The following is a 22005-nucleotide window of genomic DNA, read 5'->3' on the forward strand; positions in this document are numbered from 1 at the left end:
GATTTATTAGTATAAATGAAAATTTTTGTATTTTATAAATATTCTATACGAAACAAATAGTATAAAAATATACAATTTATCCTATTTAATATTATGATTTAAGAAAAAACTTTTTTTTAAAATAAAATTTAAAAAAATGAAAATTTTAGAAAAGAATCCAACTCACATGCAACCACTGAGCGAGGATCTAAAACTTTTGTCGCCTGTGGGCCCTTTGCTAAGTGCTTCCTCAGCCGCCAATATTTTGCACGCTTCTCTAAGCCCAACTCTCTTGCCATCCCATTCGTTTAACCAGGTGGCGAATTCCTACTGCTTCAAGATGATTCATCCTAATACAAACTGAAACATATTAATATTTCTCAGCTCAAAAGGGTAAACTTAAACGCTACCAAACGCCTTTTGAAAAAAAAAAAAAAAAGCCTAAACTTAAGCCTTATCAAACATCTTAATTTGTGGCGAATTGAAAGTGGAGAAACAGTGAGTTAGCGACACGGCTTGCCCGGATTTTTGAAAACAATGGCTGATATGGATAGTTCTCGAGCTTTTGTTAAAGACGTTAAGCGTCTCGTCATCAAGGTTTAGTTCTTTTTTCCTCTGTTTTTTTTTTTTCTTACAAACATTGTTTTAATTTTGACTGTTAATGAGTTTAATTAAATAAAAGCGATTAAATTGATTTAAAGTTGGTTTTTTTTTTTTGTAATTCTATTTTTAATGGATTTTTATGGTCATTTTAATTTGGAGTGTTTGGTTACTAGAAAGGCGTGGATTTGCAAAAGAAAATAAAGGTTTTGATCAATTTTTTTATTTTTCTTAATAAGAAAATGGGTAGTTTTGATACTCTAAAAATCACATTTTGTTTCTTTTAGAATTTGGAAAAAAGTAGTTTTTTTTTTTATTTAAAGACCATTTTAACAGAATCAAGTTTTTTTTTTTTTTAATTGTGGGTTTGTTAATCATTGGAAATTGCCCTGAAGTGCATGGTTGAAAGTGATGTCTATTTGTGTTTGAAAATTTGATGTTCAGATAGGAAATTGTTGTCATTTTCTGCAACCAAAGTGGGCCCTTTCTGTTTTTTTTTATCGGTTGATTTAGAACAGGAACACTCCTTTGGATATAGTAGTTATGGAATAAACATCTTAGCACATACTCTGATTGAGAGAGAACTAAATGTTTTAGAAAGTTGGAGTTCTGATAAATGAGTGAACTGACTAATATTGAAGGTTGGGACTGCTGTTGTTACTCGAAATGATGGTCGATTAGCACTTGGAAGATTAGGAACACTATGTGAGCAGGTATGCTATTTGTTTTAAACATCATTATGAATGGAGCTCTGGGAGGTTACACTTATTGCTTGATTTGCCTTACAGTAACATGGGTAAAGTTTCAAATGATGTGCAGCTTAAAGAATTGAACTCCCAAGGATATGAGGTTATTTTGGTGACATCAGGTGCTGTAGGCCTTGGTCGCCAAAGGCTTAGATACAGGAAACTAGTCAACAGCAGGTTTTTGTGTTTTCTTTTTCAGCTCTGAATAGTGATGTTTATGCCTCTATATTTCGAGCCTAAAAATGGACATTGTTGCCATGCATCAAAAAAGAAAAGAGGGGAAACTATTAATATTTGGGTATTTTTCTTTGATAATTTCTTTTTCCTTGATATTATTCTTATTCATTCTTGTCTCATGTTTTGTAGCTTTGCTGATCTTCAGAAGCCGCAAGTAGAACTCGATGGAAAGGCATGTGCAGCTGTTGGACAAAATAGTCTTATGGCCTTGTATGATACATTGTTTAATGAGGTGGTTATGCATTTTCTATTTCATGGCTGCAGTAGACTGATCTTTTCTTGAAGTTCATTGTCTTAGAGTTCATTCTTTCTTCACTGGAATTTTTCATTTCCATTTTTGAGATGCATGCTTATATCAATGGTACATAGAGCTTATTTGAAATACCCTCTTTTTCTTTTTTTTTCTTTTTTTTTGGCTGCAGCTGGATGTTTCGTCAGCTCAACTTCTTGTAACAGACAGTGATTTTAGAGATAAAGACTTTAGGAAGCAACTAAATGAAACAGTGAGGTCTTTATTATCGCTGAAAGTTATTCCGATATTTAATGAAAATGATGCTGTCAGTACCAGGAAAGCTCCATATGAGGTATCATACTGATAATTTTTTCCTATGTGATGATTTCCTTTTATATCAATACCTGGATCAATGCTATCCCTTTCTGCCTACGGTAGTCTTATCCAACGCTAGAATGAAAAGTGATGTTCTTCATCATAAGTAGAAGCTTAATCTTAGGAGGCTGTACCAATACAATGTAATGCATTACATTCAACGTGTTTTCATGTCTATTTATGTCAATACCTGGATCAATGCTATCCCTCTGCCTACAGTAATCTTATCTATTGTTAGAATGAAACATCTTGTTCTTCGTCATAAGTAGAAGCTTAATCTTAGGAGGCTGTACGAATACACTTTAATGCATCATAAATAGTAGCTTATTTCTCAAAGCTCTAATGCATGTTGTAAACAGATATTGTGAGATTCTGTGTTGGTATAAAAATTAAAAAAAAAGAAAAAAGAAAAAGTGTTTAAAAGCTTTGACTCGTCGTAAAGGTTCTAATTTGAGCACTTTTGCAGGATTCTTCTGGTATATTTTGGGATAATGACAGTTTAGCAGCTCTACTGGCATTAGAACTAAAAGCTGATCTTCTTGTTTTGTTGAGTGATGTAGAGGGTCTTTATAGTGGCCCTCCAAGTGATCCAAAATCAAAGCTCATCCACACGTATGTTAAGGAAAAACATCAGCATGAGATTACCTTTGGAGACAAGTCAAGGGTGGGTAGAGGGGGTATGACTGCAAAAGTAAAAGCTGCTGTCAATGCAGCTTATGCTGGCATTCCTGTTGTTATCACCAGGTATAATTCATCCTTTACTCCAGGTTTTGCACTATGCAATGTTTTACTTTATCTTGACACATGTTAAATATAATAAATAGGATCAACTAAAATTACTTAATACTGTTTTGATAGGATTGCAATCATTTAAAATGAAATGAACATACTGACCAGTTTCCTGCTAGTAAGCGTATTGAGGGGTAGGAAAATTCCAGCAATTTAACCCCTCCTGCCTCATCCCATCTAAGAACCCTTATATGCTGTTCTATGAGTTGCAAGTCAAGGAAAAGCAATGAAAACTTATTTGTCTAGAGCTTGAAGCTTTTGCTATGAACAAATATTCTTGCTGCATTCATATCTGATGCTGCCATGCTGGTGTGAGCCACTTGCCTTCTGCCTAATTGCCAGTAATTTCTCTTTTGTTTCTTATGAAGTGGATATGCTGCTAAGAACATAATAAAAGTCCTCCAAGGACAACGAATTGGCACTCTTTTTCATCAAGATGCACATTTTTGGGAACCGACTAAAGAAGCTAGTGCCCGTGAAATGGCAGTTGCGGCAAGAGAAAGGTCCAGACGACTTCAGGTAATATTTCATTGCTTTGTGGCTCCAAATATTTTATGTGCTTACTTTTGTGATAACATTTTTTATAATTTAAGTTGTGGTTCCGGATGCCAACATCTCTTGGCTAGGGGCAAAAATAACATAATGGCAATTGTTCTTCAGGCATTGTCTTCACAAGAGCGGAAAAAGATTTTACTAGACATAGCTGATGCTCTCGAAGCTAATGAAAAATTGATCACTATTGAGAATGAAGCTGATGTTGCTGCTGCACAAGAGGCTGGATACGAGAAATCCTTGATATCTAGGCTAGCTCTGAAGCCTGGGAAGGTAAAATGCTAAACGTAGTCCGTCCATGTTTGCATATTGAATTTGAATTACTGTTGCTGTTTATTACCTCTCAGCTTTGACCATGTTTTCAAATATCAAAAGCAGATGAAACCCTTGTACACCAAATTCCAACTGTACCTTTGTGCCTTCTCAGATTAATTTATAGTTATGAGTTTCGTTCTGTGTTGTTGAATTTTCTCCTTGTACTCCACAGATTTCAAACCTTGCAAAGTCAATTCGTGTGCTTGCTAACATGGAAGACCCAATTGGCCGTATTTTGAAGAAAACACAGGTAATAAAGAGGTAGTCCATATGTTCAGTAGGTTGATACACTGTGTGAAGTTCATTTGGTTTGAAATGTAGTTGTTTAATTTCTAAACCTTTAAAAAAGCGAGGCAACAAAGGTCCCCTTTTTTGGGGTTGGGGGGATTATATTAGAGACAAAACTATGTTTGGTTTTGGCCAAAGCTCTTTTTAACAGAATTGCTAGAACTTTTTGACTGAATAGTTGTCTGATGGTTATTTGCCTTCAGCTTGCAGATGGACTTATTTTGGAGAAAACATCAAGTCCTTTGGGCGTACTTTTGATTGTTTTTGAATCTCGACCTGATGCACTTGTGCAGGTAAATAGGATTACAACTTGGAAAATCCTCTCCATTATTTCTCTATGGCGTAGATAAGGCAAATGATTTAAATAGATTATTTTATTTCTGAGGTGAACTTATGTTCCTACCCCATGTATGTTAACTTTGATTTGGCTTGACCAAGGAAGGAAAATGCAAAAAACTATCTGCATTGTATGAGGTAGAGCTAAGAGCTGTTTCTTGTATATGTTTCTATTTCTGAATATGCTCCTGTGGCTTTATGTATGATTTGAATAGATAGCATCATTAGCTATCCGAAGTGGGAACGGGCTTCTTTTGAAAGGGGGAAAGGAGGCCAAGCAGTCAAATGCTATTTTGCATAAGGTTTGAATTCTAAAATGAGTTTCTTGAATGTAATGAAATGTGATTTCTTGTCTAGATTTCTTTTCTGATATTTTATAGCTTTCTTTTGAATTCATAGGTAATAACTGAAGCCATTCCAGACACTATTGGAGGCCAAGTTATTGGACTTGTGACTTCAAGAGAGGAGATTTCTGATCTTTTGAAGGTTAGTAGATCTTAAAATGACCAATCATTAGAACAGATACTTTTATAACAATATTGAACACTTTAATTTGGAACTCGGCATTAACATTTATACTTCAGCTTGATGATGTGATTGATCTTGTGATCCCAAGAGGCAGCAACAAACTTGTTTCCCAAATCAAGAGTTCAACCAAAATTCCTGTTCTTGGTCATGCAGGTTAGATGGGTTGCTATTGTCTTAACCATTTATCATATGCTTGGCCTAGTGTGGTAATTTTGTTTCTATAACGAAAAGATACTGCTGCCTGGTTCTCATGTTGTCAAATATAATGTTTGTTTCAGATGGAATTTGCCATGTGTATGTTGATAAGTCTGCTGATTTGGATATGGCAAAGCGGATTGTTTTGGATGCAAAAACAGATTATCCTGCTGCATGTAATGCAATGGTAATTCACCATTCATGCGTCGATTTATTTCTTCCTGACAAATTTAAGTAACATTGTCAATGTTATTCTTTGAGGCTCTATTTTTGTTTGAATATTTTCAGATTGTCTTCATCACATTGCATAGTTCTTTAATGCTTCTCTTTTGCTTTTGGCAGGAAACTCTTCTTGTACACAAGGATTTAGTGCACATTGGTGCACTTAATGAGCTAATTGTTGATCTTCGTGTAGAAGGTACATAGCAAACAACGTCTCTTATAATACATGATACTTAAAAATTACCCATGACTGCCATATGTTTAATTGTTTTATTAGAAAGTGAATAGCTCCAGTTAAAATATGATAATGGATAGGGGAAAAAATTGACGCCAAGCACCATGAATTAGTTCTTTCAACTTGTAAAAGTGGAATCAATGAGATGTCCACCTAGGGTTTTAGAATGAATGAAGGCAATGGATAGTCTATGCTTCTGAGTTTTAAATTCCTAGATCTCTGCATTATGTTTAACACTTACACTTAGGTTGTCCTGAATTTTAATATTTGAACAAAGTGAATGTCTTTAAAACTCTTGACTGTGTTTTGAGTATGATGGTTTCTCTTGAGCTAGTTTAGTAGCTTTATCAGCTGAAAGATTTTATTTCTACATACTAATCCATTGAGCTCATTCTTAGGTACATCTCATACATATCCAGCTACATGAGAAACTATAATACAACTTAAATTTATATATAATTATCCAGCACTATGAAGGAAATGGATAGTCTTTCATCGAAACTTCATTGTGTGCAAATCCAGCTACAGAAAAACTATCATACAACTTAAATTTTGTTTGGGTTTATAACAGTTCTTGACTGCTTTTATGACTATATGATAACCTAACCCTTTTTTGGAATGGCTGACAACTTAATAGAATAACTTGACAAGAAGTGTCATTGTACTATTTAGATTGTTATCTGCATTGGTATTTTTAAAAACCTTGTTTTTCTTGATTTCTATTGTTTGGAACCTATGTTATTGCGGTGCCAAATTTATTAGGATGCAATTTTTACGCCTTTAGAAATGGATTGTAAAACAATTTTTGGAATATCTAATGGATAACCAACAGTAGTGCATCCTTTGCAGGTGTTATTTTATATGGTGGACCAAGGGCAAGTTCCTTGTTGAATATCCCACAGGCACACTCATTTCATCATGAGTACAATTCAATGGCTTGCACTGTTGAAATAGTGGATGATGTAGCTGCAGCCATCGATCATATCCATCATCATGGAAGGCATGTTACTCACTCTTGGCACCAAAGATTGTTGACATCTATTTGGCTGCATTTTTATGTATGGATATATGTGTATGTTTTCATGTGTGGATGGACATGGATTACCTTCTTTTTCCTTTTTGTGCAGTGCACACACAGATTGTATCATAACAGAAGACCAAGAAATTGCAGAAGTATTTCTGCATCAAGTTGACAGGTAAGACCTCAGTTATCTAGTTTCTAAAACATCAGCTTGTAAGTTATTCTGTAACTTAAATTCTTGATGAGTTTCTGTTCTCTCATCTTACTCTAACATCTAAAATAAGAAAATGCAACAGCTAAGACTTTGGTTTTGAGTGCAAAAAATACTTTGACTCTGCTAAAACACTGGCTCCTTTAATTTTGGGTCATCATGTAACATGCCCTGCATTTAAATGGGCAGTGCTGCTGTTTTCCACAATGCAAGCACAAGATTTTGTGATGGGGCTCGATTTGGGCTAGGAGCCGAGGTATCATTTCTCTGTATTTTTAAGTATCTATTTAATATGTTCAAGTTCATAGGTTTAAGTATTTGATTTTCTTCAATAACTGAATAGGTTGGGATAAGTACAAGTAGGATTCATGCTCGGGGTCCTGTTGGAGTTGAAGGATTGTTAACAACAAAATGGTATGGATCTATTAAGAATTCATTTATCTACTACATATATTGCATTGTTTGTGCTGCATAGGTTATATATACACACATTTGTACATATATGTTAAACTCTAGGAAATCACTTTGCAGGCAGGCTATCATTTCTGGTAACATACTATATGTTGATCTTAATATTGATGATATTATTGTAAGATTCCAAGAAAAAAACCGATAGAACTAATATTCTTATAAATATCTGTTAAATAATAAATTACACATTGGTTTTATGACCAATGAAATTAATAGTTGACATGCTCCTGTGCATGTCTAGTCCCGGTTATATTCGAAGAGTTCAAGTTGATTAATATTTAATGTTCTTTTACCTTACTAAAACTCCCTTTTTCCCCAAATACAGGATTCTCAAAGGAAGTGGGCAGGTGGTGGATGGTGATAAAGGGGTTATGTACATCCACAAAGACATACCCATTGACTCTTAAAAATGTACTATCAGAGAAGCTAAAATGCAAGGGAAAATACGGGAAGCTGGTGATAGGTTACTGTCTTCTTTGTCATTTCTGTCTTATCCTTAGTTTTAAAGGGGAGAAGGTGGTGTTTGGTCCAAATAGGAGTGTCTGGTGAGGGTGTTGTTATTATGAAATTCTAGCTATGGTGCATTCTTATGTTTTTTAACTTAGGAATAGATAGCAATAAGTAAATTTTTTCGAGTGTGATAGATAGAAATTAGGGGTAATAATTTGTTTTGGGAGACTCCAAAGTAGAAAAATGAATATTAGTATTCTGATGTAATTTGTGAATTAGGGTTTTTGCTCATGTACTAAAAATCTCACCGATCCCCTTCAATTATTTTCCTTATCTATACATTGGGAATTTATCAGGATTTCGGACTAGAATCTGGTTTCAACTTGTTCTAAGATTCAAACTTTAATATCTGCAATTCTTTCATTACACAAATGAGGTCACAGCTAAGGGATAAAAAAAAAAAGAATTTGCAAATGTTGAAATTTGAACTAAATCTGAATGGATGTTCGGTGATTGTATAAACCACTTGTTTTAAACTCCGGATTCAAACACCTTATTCTTTCTGTAGATATGAAGTAACGTTCTTGCATGCTTGTTTTCAATTACAACAAGACTTGATAAGAATATAGTTCAGACAAGAGTGAGACAGACTATTCTTCAAGTAAAGCAACATGTGATCTGAGCTTAAATTGCATGCATGTGCCATTTTAACAACTTCAATAATTTCAAAAACCTTTTCACCTACATAAAAATGTGCATATGTTATTCCATTCATACAATAACTGGCAACAGTGCTAGCTCCTAACCGAAGGAGAATAACATTGGCGCATACTCTTTTTCATAAACTTTTGTAAGAAGCTATAAATCCTTCATTCTTCAACGAACTTTTTAAGGTTCTTCAACCATCTAAGGTACTCCTGGCTATCCTTGTTGATCATGTACTCATGCAAGTAATTGGTAGTGCTAGGCTTGATTCCTCTTATCTCCAAATACTTGTGGAAAGCCTTCTGCAAGTTCTCATCCAAATCACTGCAAAACATAAAAACGAAAACATTAGTTATAGCGGCAGCGCAATCAAAATCCTGATTTTTCCATAAATTCAATGCATTTACACATGAACTACAAAAAGCTTACTAGAAATCAGGGCCTTCATAGGCAAGTTCGTCCTCAGAATCAGGATTTCTAACAGCAAAACTATCAATGGCAATCTCATCAGGGAATGCAGTACAACTAAACTCCAAACTAGGACCAACTTTCTTTGACACAGTAACAACCAATAGCATACTTGATTTATTAGGCTTCTCAGTGTCATCCCCATCATCTTCATCCCCCTCCTGTTCATCGCTGGTAACGAGATCAGGCATGTGAACATTAACTTTTATGAGTTCACCATCATATTCCCTTGTCAATGTTACAGTTTGAAGCCCAGGAGTATCTTCGATTTCGAATGGAAATCCACTTGGAGCTTCTTCAACCTGTTAAGACATATTAGAAATATTACTTTCAGCTTGAAAACAAAGCATCAATGCTAAGTATTATGAACTTTTCTCATTAACCAAACTGTGAATAGCTAAAAACAGGTTTAGGGGAGCAATTAAAAGTAACTAATTTTTTTAACATTTCCTCGAAACCCTAAAACCATGAAACGGAAAATATAAAAAAAAAAACCCTAAAATTTCAATGTTTATCCCATACTTAGTAAAAAATTATGAAATTGAAATTACAAAAAGGAACAAAACATTAAATTTTATGTTCAGAAACCATTTTCAGTAGCTTCCAAGTTTTTAGGGAAAAAATGATTTAAAAAAAATTTTGCAATATTTTTTCCATTTTCGAAAAATAGTATGAAAAAGGAAAGGAAAATAAGCATAATAATTACTCACCCGATCATAGTCGTCACTCTCCTCAGCACACTGAATCTCAGACTCAAGAACTCGGATAAGAAACTCATCAGAAGTGGTTTTTCTAGAATCAACAGCGGTTGAGAAATGAACGGTATTTTGGTAGAAACGGTTTACAGTCGGCTGCTGGGACTGGAAGCTATGGTTCAAGGCTGTGAAGATGCAAGAGTTGTAATTTCGCTGGACACGCGTGAGCCGAATAGCGAGTGGAGCCAACGAGTTGGCTGATTTGCGAAGAATCGAAGAGAAGGCCATGGAAATCGAGCTGAAAAGGAGAGAGGATTTGCTAGGGTTTTAGGAACAGCTAGATTCTGTGTCGCGAGGGTTTTAGGTTTTGAATGATAAAGATATTCGGCCCGGTTTGGGCTAATTTGTGCATAATTTCGGCCTAAACTTGGCCTAATTGACCTTAAATTGGGCCTAAATTTGGCTAATTTGGGTTATTTCTTAAAAAGTGAGCCACATTTTGGGTCTAATTGATTTTTAAGGTGGGCTTAAATTGGGCTGAATGGTTCCATTTTCAACTAGAATTGGGCTTAATTTTAGAGAAAATTGATCCTCCGAGTGGGCCTAAGTTGGGTTGATTAGGCCTGAATCAACCTTATTTTGAGCTTCCCCAATATAAAAAAATTAATTGTTCATTTCTTAATGAAATTAAATATAACTTTTTTTATAAGTGAAATTAAATATAATTAAATGTGATTAGCAATTCAAATCATTTTTTTTAATAGATTTCATGGCTGAAAATAAAAATCATTGTATCCTTTTGCTTTGGTTTTTTTTTTTTTTTAATAGATTTCATGGCTGAAAATTAAGCATCAGCAAAGCTAAATACTATCTCACTACTAAAAAAATTCAAGCTAGCACTTCACTTCTATATATTCTAACTTTGGCTATGGCAAACAAAGCTATCAATTTTGCTAAGTATTGGCTCAGTCTTTCCTTCTTTCTGTTGATAAACTGAAGAAGTCATCAACCAGTGTTCAAAGAACTTCCATCAGTTACTTTACATTTTGCAGCATTGGCTTTCAAATAAACTTGACTATTTTTTCCCTGATCTACTGCTTCCCCTGTTAATGTCAACAATTTTTACTTTCACTTCACTGAAAAAGAAAAGAAAATGAATCCCACTTTACCAATTACCATTAAAAAATTTAAAAGATTAACAGCAAAAAGTCAAGGTGATGTTGCTGTCCAACATTATAACTCAATGTCACTTTCCTGTAAAAGAGCATTCTTCATTTGAGTCAACAGATTCTTAAAATTGTAACCCCACATCTGCAAAAATCTTAAAAGTTAGTTAGGTTTCTGCAACTTTGCTTTCTTGTAAGCTAAAGCTGTTGGACACAACCATCTCTTCCTTTCCCTTACCCTGACCTTATCTTCTTTGTTCTTCCTGTAGAACCCTGTAATGTTGTTTTAAGAGATATGGCCTTGTTTGGAAGTCCAGGAAAGTTGAGTGGACTGCTTCTGAGAATAGGTCAGTGTTTGTTTGCTGCTGCTTCAATTGGAGTCATGGTTTCTTCTCATAGCTTTTCTAACTCCACTGCCTTCTGGTATTACTTTTAACTTTTTTTTTTTTGTTCTATCCTTCTTCCTTACCACTTTTTCTTCTCTTATTGGGTTATGTCCTTCCTTACTTTAACGTCATCGTCTTCATTTCTCCTTGTTTGTTTAATAGTTTCATTTTCTTCTTTGAAAAACTAGATCATATGCATACTTGGGTTTTTAAAATGTCTAAGTAGTTCTGGAGAAGTGAAGAGATTGATCATACATGCAATCTTTGCAAGGTTTTCATAAATGGTTCAGAAACTCAAAAGAATGTCTACAGTGAAAGAAATGACAATGGTGTGTTCTTTACCTTTCTGTCCACATAAGCCAATGAGAAAGGAAAATCAGAAGTAGTTGAAAAAATATTTGATAATGGCACCCTCAAATTGTCATGTAAGGGCCTTCTTAAAGGGAGAGAAACAACTATGTCAAATAAATTAGAGGAAGTTGCTTTTATAACTGTAATGTGAATGCAATTGTAATCAGAAACTTGAAAAGATTATGCTATTGTTAAGGCAAAACTAAACAGATTTGATGATATGGCCCTAAGTCAGAAACATGACCATTAGTATAGTTGCTGTTGTGTGATATAGCAATGGCTAATTGCAGTGGCTGCCAATGGAAAAAGCATAATCAAATCTGATGAAGGACCCATTGTGCCCTCATTGGCCTACTCTTACATGATTAGGGAACTCCTGAAAGGTCAATTTGATTTGTAGTGCACGGTTTGTTCATTGTTCAAACCCGGAAATTTTCTAATATTCAAAGTTGATTCACTATTCTGGTCTCTCTGCTTAGTTTGTACTTACTATTAATTCCCTTTTACTCCTTAAGGTTTTTGCTGTAGAATTTCTGATATGTCACCATTGTTTCTGTACATCTTTGTCGGCTTCAGCTATTTGATTGCATCAATGGGGCTACAAGCTTTGTGGAGTTTTGGACTTGCATGTCTTGATTTGCAGGCACTGACGTCAAAGAAAAACCTGCAGAATCCTGCCTTATTGAGCCTGTTTGTTGTTGGTGATTGGGTAATTAAGTTTCTCGTTCAACATTTGTTCCTTCATTGAATCATGTTTGTAGTAATGCACAAACACTTCTAAGGACACCTACGACTTAAATCATTGTATTTGTTTCCCAACACTATGCATTCATGTCTGATCATTGGCTGGAGAAGTCTACCCCTAAACATAAATGAGGAAATTAAGAATAAAAGAAGGAACTCATTATGATTAAATTTCAATTTCTTGATGCATAACACCCCAATCTCATCTCATCGGGATATTGTGAGAATCTGCTATGGTATCTATTTAGAGACTTGAACTCATACTTATAAGGTGACTTTGGTGAGAAAAAACCATGACTTGAAAAGGTAATGAAGGTCTTCCAGGGGAGCCGATAGCTTGTTTCTGTTATCTATTTATTTAATCATGAGTGAATCTCTTTAGTTTTTCAGTGTTGTCAATCTGCCTGTTATCCTTTCTTCATTAAATAGATGATTGAATAACCTGATATATATGTACTTTAATTTACAGAACTAATTCATAGAGCATCATTGTAAGATTCTGAATGTTTAGTGAATAATAAGTGCTACAAGTTTTCCCATTGTTTATATAACTCAACAACATATAGTTTGGTAAAACTTTATCAGTTTTCGGTACTTTTGACGAATGATTTTCTCCAAAGGTCTCAACAAGAAAACAACTAAGAGTTGTTGATGCCATTCTTGAGCAAGTTCAATCTTTGTATCCCTAATCATGTTGTGCAAATTCACTAATATTCATTCATTTTAATAATCTAACAGATTAAATGATAATGATGTAAATGCAGGTGACTACTATTTTATCTCTTGCAGCTGCTTGTTCATCTGCTGGAGTGACAGTCCTGTATTCAAGAGACTTGGATTACTGCAGATCACCTCAAATTCCATGCACCCGTTTCCAAGCATCCATATTATTGGCTTTTATCTCATGGTTCCTCCTTGCCATATCTTCTCATGTGACATTTTGGCTTTGGGCTGCAGTTTAAGTGACCCCAATCAATACCACCTTCCTCACTCAATTCTTCTTTAAGTAGTATTAATTGATTTAGTTTTTCTTTTTCCGCTGTGAAAGAGTGCTAACTTTCTGGGAAACTTCTCATAGATGATCTTTGCATTTCCTTTTGTTACTTTCACTGAGTTTTTTTCTTTTTCCTTTTTCTCCAACCATGCATTGTACATATGTTGATTGAATTTCAAGAACAGGATAGCCATATTTCATTGATATCTTCTTTTTTTTTTATCCGTGAAATATGGCTGTGCCAGGTTAGGACAAAAGCATGAACATCACTTTTCCAATCATTTTGGTGTTGTAGTCTAGAAGAATTTGAAGTTTCCATGCTTTCCAACATAAATGAGATATATGAAATATAGAACAGCAAAATCTCAAGTGTCCTTATTTGAAATGAGAGCAAGTTTTCCACTCATCAGGCTGGTGAACACATCTTTGCTGGATTAGAACAAATCTCAAGTTCTCAACTATGCGGATCGATCCAGTTCTTTGTCAGAAAGGAGAATGATAAGGAGAGTCATCTATCATTATGATCTATGGGTGCCAAACTGCTGCACATGCATCGACTGTCAAGACACATTTGCCAATACAACGAAACTGTGAGCCCGAGGTTTAGCCTAGTTCATGTAGCCACCTTTAAGAGTTACATCAAGCAAGTCTGAAGTTCAAATCCCAACATAACCTGCAACGTTGTACAAAAAAAATACAATGAAACCGTCACAAGGCACAAGAATTGACATGAAGACAATGTCATGGACAATCTTATCAAAGCACTTCCGAATGATCAACCGTCTATATGCAGTCGAAATTCTAAACCAGTCTTGATGGATGACTGATATATAGGCTGAGACATGAGAGAGTACTCTTAGCTAGTCATTGAGGCAACTCTGCTGCAGTGCATGCACAAACATGTATTGTTGGAGCATTACATATATGTTTGTGTTTCTTGGTAACTTGTCATGTGCCTGCTTACTCTATCACAAACTTGTCAGGTTAGGAACTTTCATAAACAAGACAAAAAAGATGGATCTTTGGTGTTGGGTAGTTTTCGTGTAGCAGTGGCAAGAGTACAGATGTAGACAAAGTTTCTTCATTTGTTTATCTGTTAAAAGAAAAAAAAATCGAAATTTAGTTAAGTTAATTCGTATAGAAATCCAATTCTCATGTGGCAATATGCTTTATTAGAAAAAAAAAAGAAAAAAAAAAAAAGGTAAGAAAACAGGATGAAAAACTATGTTTTTAACTCAACATTAATGGATACAACTCAGCTAAAGGAAATTACAGCTACGCTGTCATGACATTGAGCATTTTCCACAAGCAACAAAATTTCAACTAATTTTTTTTCAATTGTTGTTTTTGAAAACAACAATTCAACAAGTCAATGTCTTTGATAACATTCATGTCCCCTGTTGTATCCTGTCATAAAATAGTGATAGTGACTGGGGAATATGCTGTTTAGGCTCTTTATCCTCATTTTTGGTCAGCAAGAGAGATAGACATAAGGGAAAAGGAAATTAATCTGTTTAGTTTATATTATTCAAGGGTGAACAGTTAAAGAAAATCATTTATTTTGACTGTTCAATCTTGATTCTTCCTTTTTTTTTAATTAAAGATAATGAATTTGAAATTCAGACTTTAAACTTGGAGTTTATCCCATTTTATTCATATAATCACTCTTAATAAATAACATTCAATAAATTTAAATTTTAAATTTTAATATTCATTATCTTTTTTATATTTCAAATTGTAGCATTTTTTGTAAAAAAATTAAAATATTTTATTTTTATAAAAAAATTACTTAATTTTAAGCTTGTTCAAATCAAATCATTTTAAAAATATACTTTCTCTCAATGATTAGAGTATGATCAACGATTTGGAGTATGATTTTAACATGACAATTTTTTCTCTTTTTTTAATCTTTATTAAAGCTTCTTCATGGATGTTTTTTTTTTTTTTTTTTGTTGAGGTAGTAGGTTTACCAACTTCAATGTTTAATTATTAATAATTTTCAACATAAATGACAAAATATAAACAAAATATATTTGTGTCCCATAGTATGTCACTTCTCCACATTCTAGGCTACAATTGATTGTATTAATAATTTTTTCCCTCATACTTTTTCTCTCGAGTGAATTTTTTTCCTTAATTTCTTTTTAAAAAAAAAGAACAGAAAAAGAAATGGGCTCTTTTGTGACAGTTGAATGTTATTTTCATTGAAGAATCTACAAAATAAATTACAATTAAAGGATTGAATTATCAAGATCTTGGAAGATTTTGATGGCTAAAAAGCTTAAGCCCTCATATGATAACAAGGCAATTCCCACTACACGTTTTGCTTTTTAATTGGCTTTATTCTATTGGCAATTTGGCATCATAAACCAAGGAAAATGTATCAAAAACGTGGGAATTTTGTGTTTCTAGATGATTTTGGCTACATAGCTTGACTGAATCAAAATTAGGCAAGAAATTGAGAGTTCATTTCTGCTGCATAATTGTTGATGGTGTTTTCAAATGTGTTAAATGAAAAGAGGGAAGTGAAGTGAGAAGAAAAGACAATTGTAATCTACAATTAAAAAGCAAGATCAGGAGATGTCGAAATTATTATTTCAAAACATGATTTGACACTCAAATCAGTGTAATGGATAAAATTATGTACTAAGTCAAAATAGAAATGGTGAGATATGTGAGAGAAAATTCAAAAGAGAGAGAGCTTAGAGGGAGATTGATAAGCTTACTTCTTATGTTACTTTATGCATATGAATTTTTTTTTTGTGAGATAAAAAATATGATTTAATTGATATAATTGATAATTAATGTAATATATGTAAATTCAAAAAAAAAAATTAAATCATATTTAATTATCTAAAATAAATATAAATCATATTTAATAATTTTAAATAAATTTAATATCAATATATCAGTTTTGAAGTGATTACTTTAATAAATTATTGATAAGATTTTAGGTGAGTCTCTTTAGTGAAGAACGAGCCACCTCATTATAGCAAGTGACGTGGCGGTAGGCATGCTTCACCTGGATGACCCATGAGTCTAATTGCGTTGATCAGGCTCTTAACATTAATTAATTGATTTAGGCGTAATAATAGCCATTAATTTTGGTGATGAATGATGACGATGATACATTAGAGATTGAACAGAGAAGAAAAAAAGTAAAAAAACCCCAACTCGCACTTGCTTTGACACGACATTGGAAAGGAAACTGAGTCGGTGCCTTTTGCAGGAGTTTGCTCCATAAAAGAGCAAACGCAAAATCAAATTTAGGAGCCCAAAAATAAAAAACAAAATCATAATGATTTTATCAATCAGTGTTAGGCTTAATTCATTAGGGTTTGTTTTTTTTTTTTTTTGATAAAAAATTTTTAAATTTAAATTTTATAAATGATCGTTTGTTAAAATTATTTTAAATATATAATTTATAATTATTTATTTTAAATTATTAAATATAAAATATTTTATTTTAATTTAAAAAATTAAATAATTTGTTTATCTCAAATTTTTCTTAAAAAAAATTATAATAATTTTGAAACAATATCCACGACAATCTTCGACCTTTGAGTTTGAGGTGCAGAATGGTGAGCGGTGACCACAAAATTTAACTTCATTTGGGGTCCTCTATGTACCTTTCCACGTACCAATGCACTTTATTTTTGCTATTAATCTTAAGATTAGGATTGATTGGGTTTGCTTATATTCCAACTATTGTGCAACCATTCTTAAACTCGGAGCATTTGATTATTTATTATATCCGAATAATTGATTCAATAAATCCAAATATAATTCAATGATCCTTTTTAACCGAAACTCCAAATATTTGATTCTATATCGTAGCTGAATATTTGATTCAATGATAACCTATTTCTCAAATCAAAGAAAAAAAAAAGATTAATCACTCTATAATAAGCAAACAAAAAGGATTTTTTTTTTGTGAAGATTCGGATTTTCTTCATTTTCAATTTCTTCGTCAATCTAGTAAGAGCGGTGTTTTTTTTTTTTTTTTTTTTTTTTTTTTTTTTTCATTTTGGTCCACCAAATGTGAGGAAAAGATTCAGATCCAATGCTGCCGACAGTGGGAACATATAAATATCAACATATAAAAAAGAATCATGAAAGAATAGTGAAATAACAACTACCGACGATTCATTTAAAATGCTCAAATAAAATCTACAATTATAAATTCATTGATGATTAAATTACAGAATCCCAGATAAACCAACTGATAATTTATTTGTATATACAAACACTAAAGTTACACATTACACACCAATGATCAAATCACGCAGTTGGCAACAGAAAAATGAGCCTTGAACCGTCGAACACGCATCACTCAGGCTTAGAGAAACTGAGTTTTACACCTGTGTTGGAGGGGGAAAAGACAATAAATGAACAAAGGCATTCCTGAAGAATATATTCTACTTATCTGGAAAATTGAACTCACTGTCACATGACTATCTCCGGCTTCAAAATGCTAGATTTGATCTCTTTGTGAGGCAAAACCACGCCGCCATTGCTGTAAATTTCATCGCATACATGGACATCTTCTCCGAGGATAGTCATGTTTTCTACTCGCGCCCATTGGCCAACCGTGGAGTGCCATCCGATGATGCTGCTGGATATGCAAGCGTGCTTCTTGACGCGGACTCCGCGCATCACTGTGCAGCGAGAGAGTCTGACTCCGGACTCGACTACGCAACCTGGACCAATTGCCACATCTGGTCCAATCAAACATCCTTCTCCAATTTTAGCACTCTCATGAACCAAAACATTTCCCACAATGTGGGGACCAGTGGCCAACTTAGTTGAAGCTTTCTTTCGCAGGGAGTCTAGATAAAGTCTCAGTCCAGTAATGTAATCCCTTGGCTGACCAATGTCCATCCAAAACCCTGGTAGGACCATTGCATACAGCTTCTTCTCAGCTGCAATCTTTGGGAAGACCTCCTTTTCGATGGAGGTGGGTCTCAGTACAATTCTATCAAGAACAGATGGGTTCAGCAGATAAATTCCAGCATTAATTTTGTTTCCAACAAATAATTTCGGTTTTTCCACAAATTTGTCTACTTGCCCAGTTGATTCTTCCATAACCACCACACCGTATTTTGATGGCTCATCCACCTATTTAATTTTGACTCAAGTATTAAAATCTCTCCAAAGAAAATAAATTGAAATTGAAAATAAAGAAAATTTAGAACTGAATTATTACCTTGGTTACCATTATGGAAGCTTCTCCTCCATGGCATTTGTGGAATTCAATCATTTCTTTGAATGGGTACTCACTAATAACATCACTGTTAAGGACAAAAAATGGCTCACCAGAACCATCAATGAGCTTGTCCCTAGCCAAAGCAAGAGGACCAGCAGTGCCAAGAGGCTCAGTCTCTTGAGAACATGTGATTGTGATCCCAAGTTTAGCTTCAAATTCCTTTAAGAAGTTCAACATTACCTGCAAAATCACGTAGCCACTGTGAGCCTATAAAAACTTAGCCACTAACCTTTCAAACCATTGTATCAATGGTACAGATCTTACAAATGGAAACACCTCACATACCTCAGGTTGGTAGTTAATAGCCAAAACAACTTCAGTAACACCAACAGCCTTGAGAGCCTCAATCTGTAAAATATCCAAGATGCATCATACCAAAAAATCAACAAGCTTATCTTGAGAAAACAACAATCGAAAAACCAAAAAGAACGTTTCCAGGTACTCAGAACTCTAGAATTAACGTTTTAGTGCAGAAAAATACCTGATGCAGGATCATGGGTTTGTTAGCAAATTCAACAAGCGGCTTAGGAACACTAAGGGTCAATGGCCTCAATCGTGTTCCAAATCCTCCAACAAGAATAAGTGCCTTCATTGTGATACACCTTCTGCTTTACCTGTAGAAACTAAAGTCAGTATCTTAAGCAGTAGTCTAATCCAGATTAAAATAGGAATGCAACTTAAGATATGCTTCGCCAAATGAATAACCATAAAATGTTCTACTTATACATGACGAGAAAAGAGAGATTAATCTATACAGAACTCTGCATTGACATTTGTAGATCTAGAACAATAATAAAAGAGATGAGCAAAGCTGAAGTGAAAACCATGAATTCAAAGGTGACACGAATTCACAACATGCAAGAAGAAGAAAACCAAGCAAACTTAAAGCCAAGCAAAAGTGGAAAGATCAAAATCATTAGCCAAAACATAATGACAAAACCTAAAAGCACGACAAAAATACATGCAAAAACGGTTTAGCTGATATTGAGACATAAATTCCAGCTATACCACGGGCCAGTATCTTCAATGAGAAAGACAAATCAATTCACACAGAACCTAAAACAAAATCCAGCCACAATATAACCAGCTTCAAAGTAATGACAGATGTTTTAAGCTACTTTATCTTATCTTGTTCTTTTTTCATTTTCAAGGGAAAAGAGTAGTCTTTAAATAGCTTCCACTCTCCAATGGAGCCACGGAAACCAGAAAATCGCCACTGAATCATCGCAAGAACGATAAAACAAACACAACTTTCTACATAGAAACATTTGAATTGACAATTCCAAGTGCGGAAATCATAGTCAACTAAGTCTTGATCTGTTTACACGCAAATTCTTGACCTTCGCAAAGTATTTGACAACAAACGTAGCAAAAAGAATCGAAAACTTTAGTAGAATTCTTAACCACCATTAAAATCGTGACTAAACATAATTAATTAACTTAGATTAATAAATTAAACCCGAAACAAGAATGAAATTAATAAAGTAACTTAGATTCCCTTTTTTATGCGTGATTAACCATGCCGGAAATCAGATCTAAAAAATATAACATTGCAAATCAAATTAAACCTCAAAAATCTCCAAACTAAAAAACGTATAAAAATTAAAAATAAAACATAATTAAAACAACGAAATCAAACAAAAATAATAGAAGACAAAGGCCACATCACATTGTCAACGCAAAATATTCAAGCTAAAAGCTCGAAAAGACCAGAATTCAGCGATTACCTTTAAGCCTTACCAGATCCAAACCCGAACTCAGTTTAAACTACAACTCGAGCCCGATTCGAGGCAAAAAAAAAAAAGAAAAAACATAAAAGGGCGGGGAAACGAGTCGAATCGGACGAGTTTAGCTAGCTTTTTTTTTGCAGTAACGGTTTTTGTTTTTCGTCGGTAACAGAGCTGGCAGATGAGGGAAAAGGAGGCGTTGTTTTACAGAAAATAGAGCGGTATTTATACAAGGCGAGAATGGGATGAAGATAACTAACATCAACTTTTAAGCGGATTCGAAATTAAATATTTAAATTCAATTTTGGAAGTAGTTTAGCGACGGAACGGACATTGTAGGGGATATTTCGTGGTGGTTTCGGTTTTTGGAAGGGCTACGGTTCGTGGATAAAAATGTTCGGTCTAGATTTTTACTGACGAAAGTGTTGTAGAGAAAATGATGAATAAAAGAAAGTGATTATTGGCTTTTATTATGTTAACTGTCACAGTCAGTGAATTTTGGCAAATTCGAATTTACATTTTTTGTAACTTTCTTAAATTTATTATTTTATATGTAAATTTAAAATGATAATTGGATACTCGAATCCAAAATTTTTTATTCTCAAAATAAATAAATTAATCGATTAAATTAATTTATCGAACATTAACATTATACAAATTCAAATAATGTGGAAGGTCAATCGAACAAATGACACTCTAATATTTTTTAAGCTTGTTTAGACAAATATAAAAATTAATAAATTTAAATAGAATTTAAAAACAATATTTTAGATATTTATCTTTTTTATTTAAAAAGTTAGAATCGAATTTATAAAAAAATAAAAAATGTCAATAAATACAAAAAGTCCGTAAATAAAATAGCATCCAATCATAATGGAGTTTGTAAATAAATAAAAAAATAGATTTGATGATATATATATTTATATTATGTAAAATATTAAAATTTATATAGTTATATTATATTTTATATAAAAATTATGTATTATAATTTATATTAATTAAAAAATATAAAATATATATTTTTAAATTTTATTAAATTTATATATAATTATTATTAAAATTTTAAGTTATATTAATTTATATTTTAATTTCGTATTATATTGTTATGTCATACCCAAAAAAAAACGAAGACGGATAGACAAGACATGACTTATCCGTAAAATAAAATGGAAGACATGGAAAGGAATAGTTCAAAATTTCAAGCTTTCAATAATAGAATTTGTCAAAAAAAAGGTCTTTCAAATCTAGAAATTTATTACCGCGTTAACGCAACTAACGTAACAGGAATTATTCAAATTACTATATACTCAAATGAATAGTGGTACTAGTTTGTCTCATTACTTTGTTTTTTTTTTTAACATTTTTAAGTTAAAATAATGAGACTTGAAATGTAAATACAGCATCATAAACTTGCATAACAAGTCAACATTATATAATTATTTTATATATCGATGATAAATTTTTAATTCCACATGTTTAATCAACTGCCCATTTAATTCTTAAATAATCACTTTTTAAAATATATATATTCTAAATGAGCATGTATTAACTATCAATCTTCTAAATATTTTTGTAAAATTAAACAATTTTTGTATCAAATAATAATATATAAAAGAAATTATAAAATTAGAATATAACTTCAATAATAAAAGAAAATTTCCTATTTTACCCTATTAAGAACTACACTTTTTTTTTAAAGACATTAAGATGTACTTGTTTAA

The 22005-nt window shown here is 33.1% G+C and overlaps 4 protein-coding genes across 9 annotated transcripts; 2 read left to right on the forward strand and 2 right to left on the reverse strand.

Annotated features, from left to right (window-relative positions):
• Positions 1-385: 385 nt before the first annotated feature.
• Positions 386-8153, forward strand: LOC111296119 (delta-1-pyrroline-5-carboxylate synthase-like). 3 transcript variants are annotated; one of them, XM_022890190.2, is made up of 20 exons: positions 386-576; positions 1221-1292; positions 1399-1502; positions 1692-1794; positions 1985-2146; positions 2636-2913; positions 3327-3477; positions 3619-3783; positions 3998-4075; positions 4317-4406; positions 4665-4751; positions 4849-4935; positions 5034-5130; positions 5256-5359; positions 5515-5590; positions 6479-6629; positions 6757-6825; positions 7051-7117; positions 7205-7275; positions 7658-8153. In XM_022890190.2, exons 1-20 carry the CDS (start codon positions 517-519, stop codon positions 7737-7739), a joined length of 2154 nt encoding a protein of 717 aa, XP_022745925.2. In that variant the 5' UTR covers positions 386-516; the 3' UTR covers positions 7740-8153. The 3 variants fall into 3 exon arrangements, with proteins under 3 accessions (XP_022745925.2, XP_089596773.1, XP_022745929.2); XM_022890194.2 differs by having other exon boundaries at positions 429-576; positions 1708-1794; XM_089740647.1 differs by having other exon boundaries at positions 3327-3783.
• A 308-nt stretch (positions 8154-8461) lies between these two features.
• On the reverse strand, positions 8462-10016 carry LOC111296121 (uncharacterized protein At2g39795, mitochondrial-like). Its single transcript, XM_022890196.2, has 3 exons — positions 9666-10016; positions 8917-9257; positions 8462-8811 (listed from the first exon to the last, which is right to left on the reverse strand). The coding sequence occupies exons 1-3, from the start codon at positions 9936-9938 to the stop codon at positions 8652-8654; spliced, it is 774 nt and encodes a 257-aa protein (XP_022745931.2). The 5' UTR covers positions 9939-10016; the 3' UTR covers positions 8462-8651.
• Positions 10017-10906: 890 nt separating this feature from the next.
• LOC111296936 (CASP-like protein 5B2) lies at positions 10907-13569 on the forward strand. Its single transcript, XM_022891434.2, has 3 exons — positions 10907-11239; positions 12130-12262; positions 13062-13569. Exons 1-3 carry the CDS (start codon positions 11112-11114, stop codon positions 13257-13259), a joined length of 459 nt encoding a protein of 152 aa, XP_022747169.2. The 5' UTR covers positions 10907-11111; the 3' UTR covers positions 13260-13569.
• Positions 13570-17414: 3845 nt separating this feature from the next.
• LOC111296607 (putative mannose-1-phosphate guanylyltransferase 3) lies at positions 17415-20482 on the reverse strand. Of its 4 annotated transcripts, none has more exons than XM_089740650.1 (6): positions 20298-20482; positions 19039-19171; positions 18843-18905; positions 18498-18737; positions 17736-18409; positions 17415-17652 (listed from the first exon to the last, which is right to left on the reverse strand). In XM_089740650.1, exons 2-5 carry the CDS (start codon positions 19147-19149, stop codon positions 17738-17740), a joined length of 1086 nt encoding a protein of 361 aa, XP_089596776.1. In that variant the 5' UTR covers positions 19150-19171; positions 20298-20482; the 3' UTR covers positions 17415-17652; positions 17736-17737. The 4 variants fall into 4 exon arrangements, with proteins under 4 accessions (XP_089596776.1, XP_022746737.2, XP_022746738.2 ...); XM_022891002.2 differs by having other exon boundaries at positions 20285-20482; XM_022891003.2 differs by having other exon boundaries at positions 17415-18409.
• Positions 20483-22005: the final 1523 nt, after the last annotated feature.

The sequence above is a fragment of the Durio zibethinus genome, chromosome 12 (genome assembly GCF_047325235.1).
Source record: "Durio zibethinus cultivar Kanyao isolate XHJ-2024 chromosome 12, ASM4732523v1, whole genome shotgun sequence".
In the NCBI taxonomy this organism is placed as follows: domain Eukaryota; kingdom Viridiplantae; phylum Streptophyta; class Magnoliopsida; order Malvales; family Malvaceae; genus Durio; species Durio zibethinus.

What these genes read in the sequence shown, in the direction of transcription:
- LOC111296119 (XM_089740647.1), top strand. Translation starts at nt 517, where the DNA reads ATGGCTGATATGGATAGTTCTCGAGCTTTTGTTAAAGACGTTAAGCGT. An exon ending in AGGAAACTAGTCAACAGCAG is followed by an intron (nt 1,503 to 1,691) that starts GTTTTTGTGTTT and finishes CATGTTTTGTAG; the next exon opens with CTTTGCTGATCTTCAGAAGC. An exon ending in CCAGGAAAGCTCCATATGAG is followed by an intron (nt 2,147 to 2,635) that starts GTATCATACTGA and finishes GCACTTTTGCAG; the next exon opens with GATTCTTCTGGTATATTTTG.
- LOC111296121 (XM_022890196.2), bottom strand. Translation starts at nt 9,938, where the DNA reads ATGGCCTTCTCTTCGATTCTTCGCAAATCAGCCAACTCGTTGGCTCCA. An exon ending in AGAGTGACGACTATGATCGG is followed by an intron (nt 9,258 to 9,665) that starts GTGAGTAATTAT and finishes ATGTCTTAACAG; the next exon opens with GTTGAAGAAGCTCCAAGTGG. An exon ending in TATGAAGGCCCTGATTTCTA is followed by an intron (nt 8,812 to 8,916) that starts GTAAGCTTTTTG and finishes TATGTTTTGCAG; the next exon opens with TGATTTGGATGAGAACTTGC.
- LOC111296936 (XM_022891434.2), top strand. Translation starts at nt 11,112, where the DNA reads ATGGCCTTGTTTGGAAGTCCAGGAAAGTTGAGTGGACTGCTTCTGAGA. An exon ending in TCTAACTCCACTGCCTTCTG is followed by an intron (nt 11,240 to 12,129) that starts GTATTACTTTTA and finishes TGTCGGCTTCAG; the next exon opens with CTATTTGATTGCATCAATGG. An exon ending in TGTTTGTTGTTGGTGATTGG is followed by an intron (nt 12,263 to 13,061) that starts GTAATTAAGTTT and finishes ATGTAAATGCAG; the next exon opens with GTGACTACTATTTTATCTCT.
- LOC111296607 (XM_089740650.1), bottom strand. Translation starts at nt 19,149, where the DNA reads ATGAAGGCACTTATTCTTGTTGGAGGATTTGGAACACGATTGAGGCCA. An exon ending in AACCCATGATCCTGCATCAG is followed by an intron (nt 18,906 to 19,038) that starts GTATTTTTCTGC and finishes GATATTTTACAG; the next exon opens with ATTGAGGCTCTCAAGGCTGT. An exon ending in CTATTAACTACCAACCTGAG is followed by an intron (nt 18,738 to 18,842) that starts GTATGTGAGGTG and finishes GTGATTTTGCAG; the next exon opens with GTAATGTTGAACTTCTTAAA.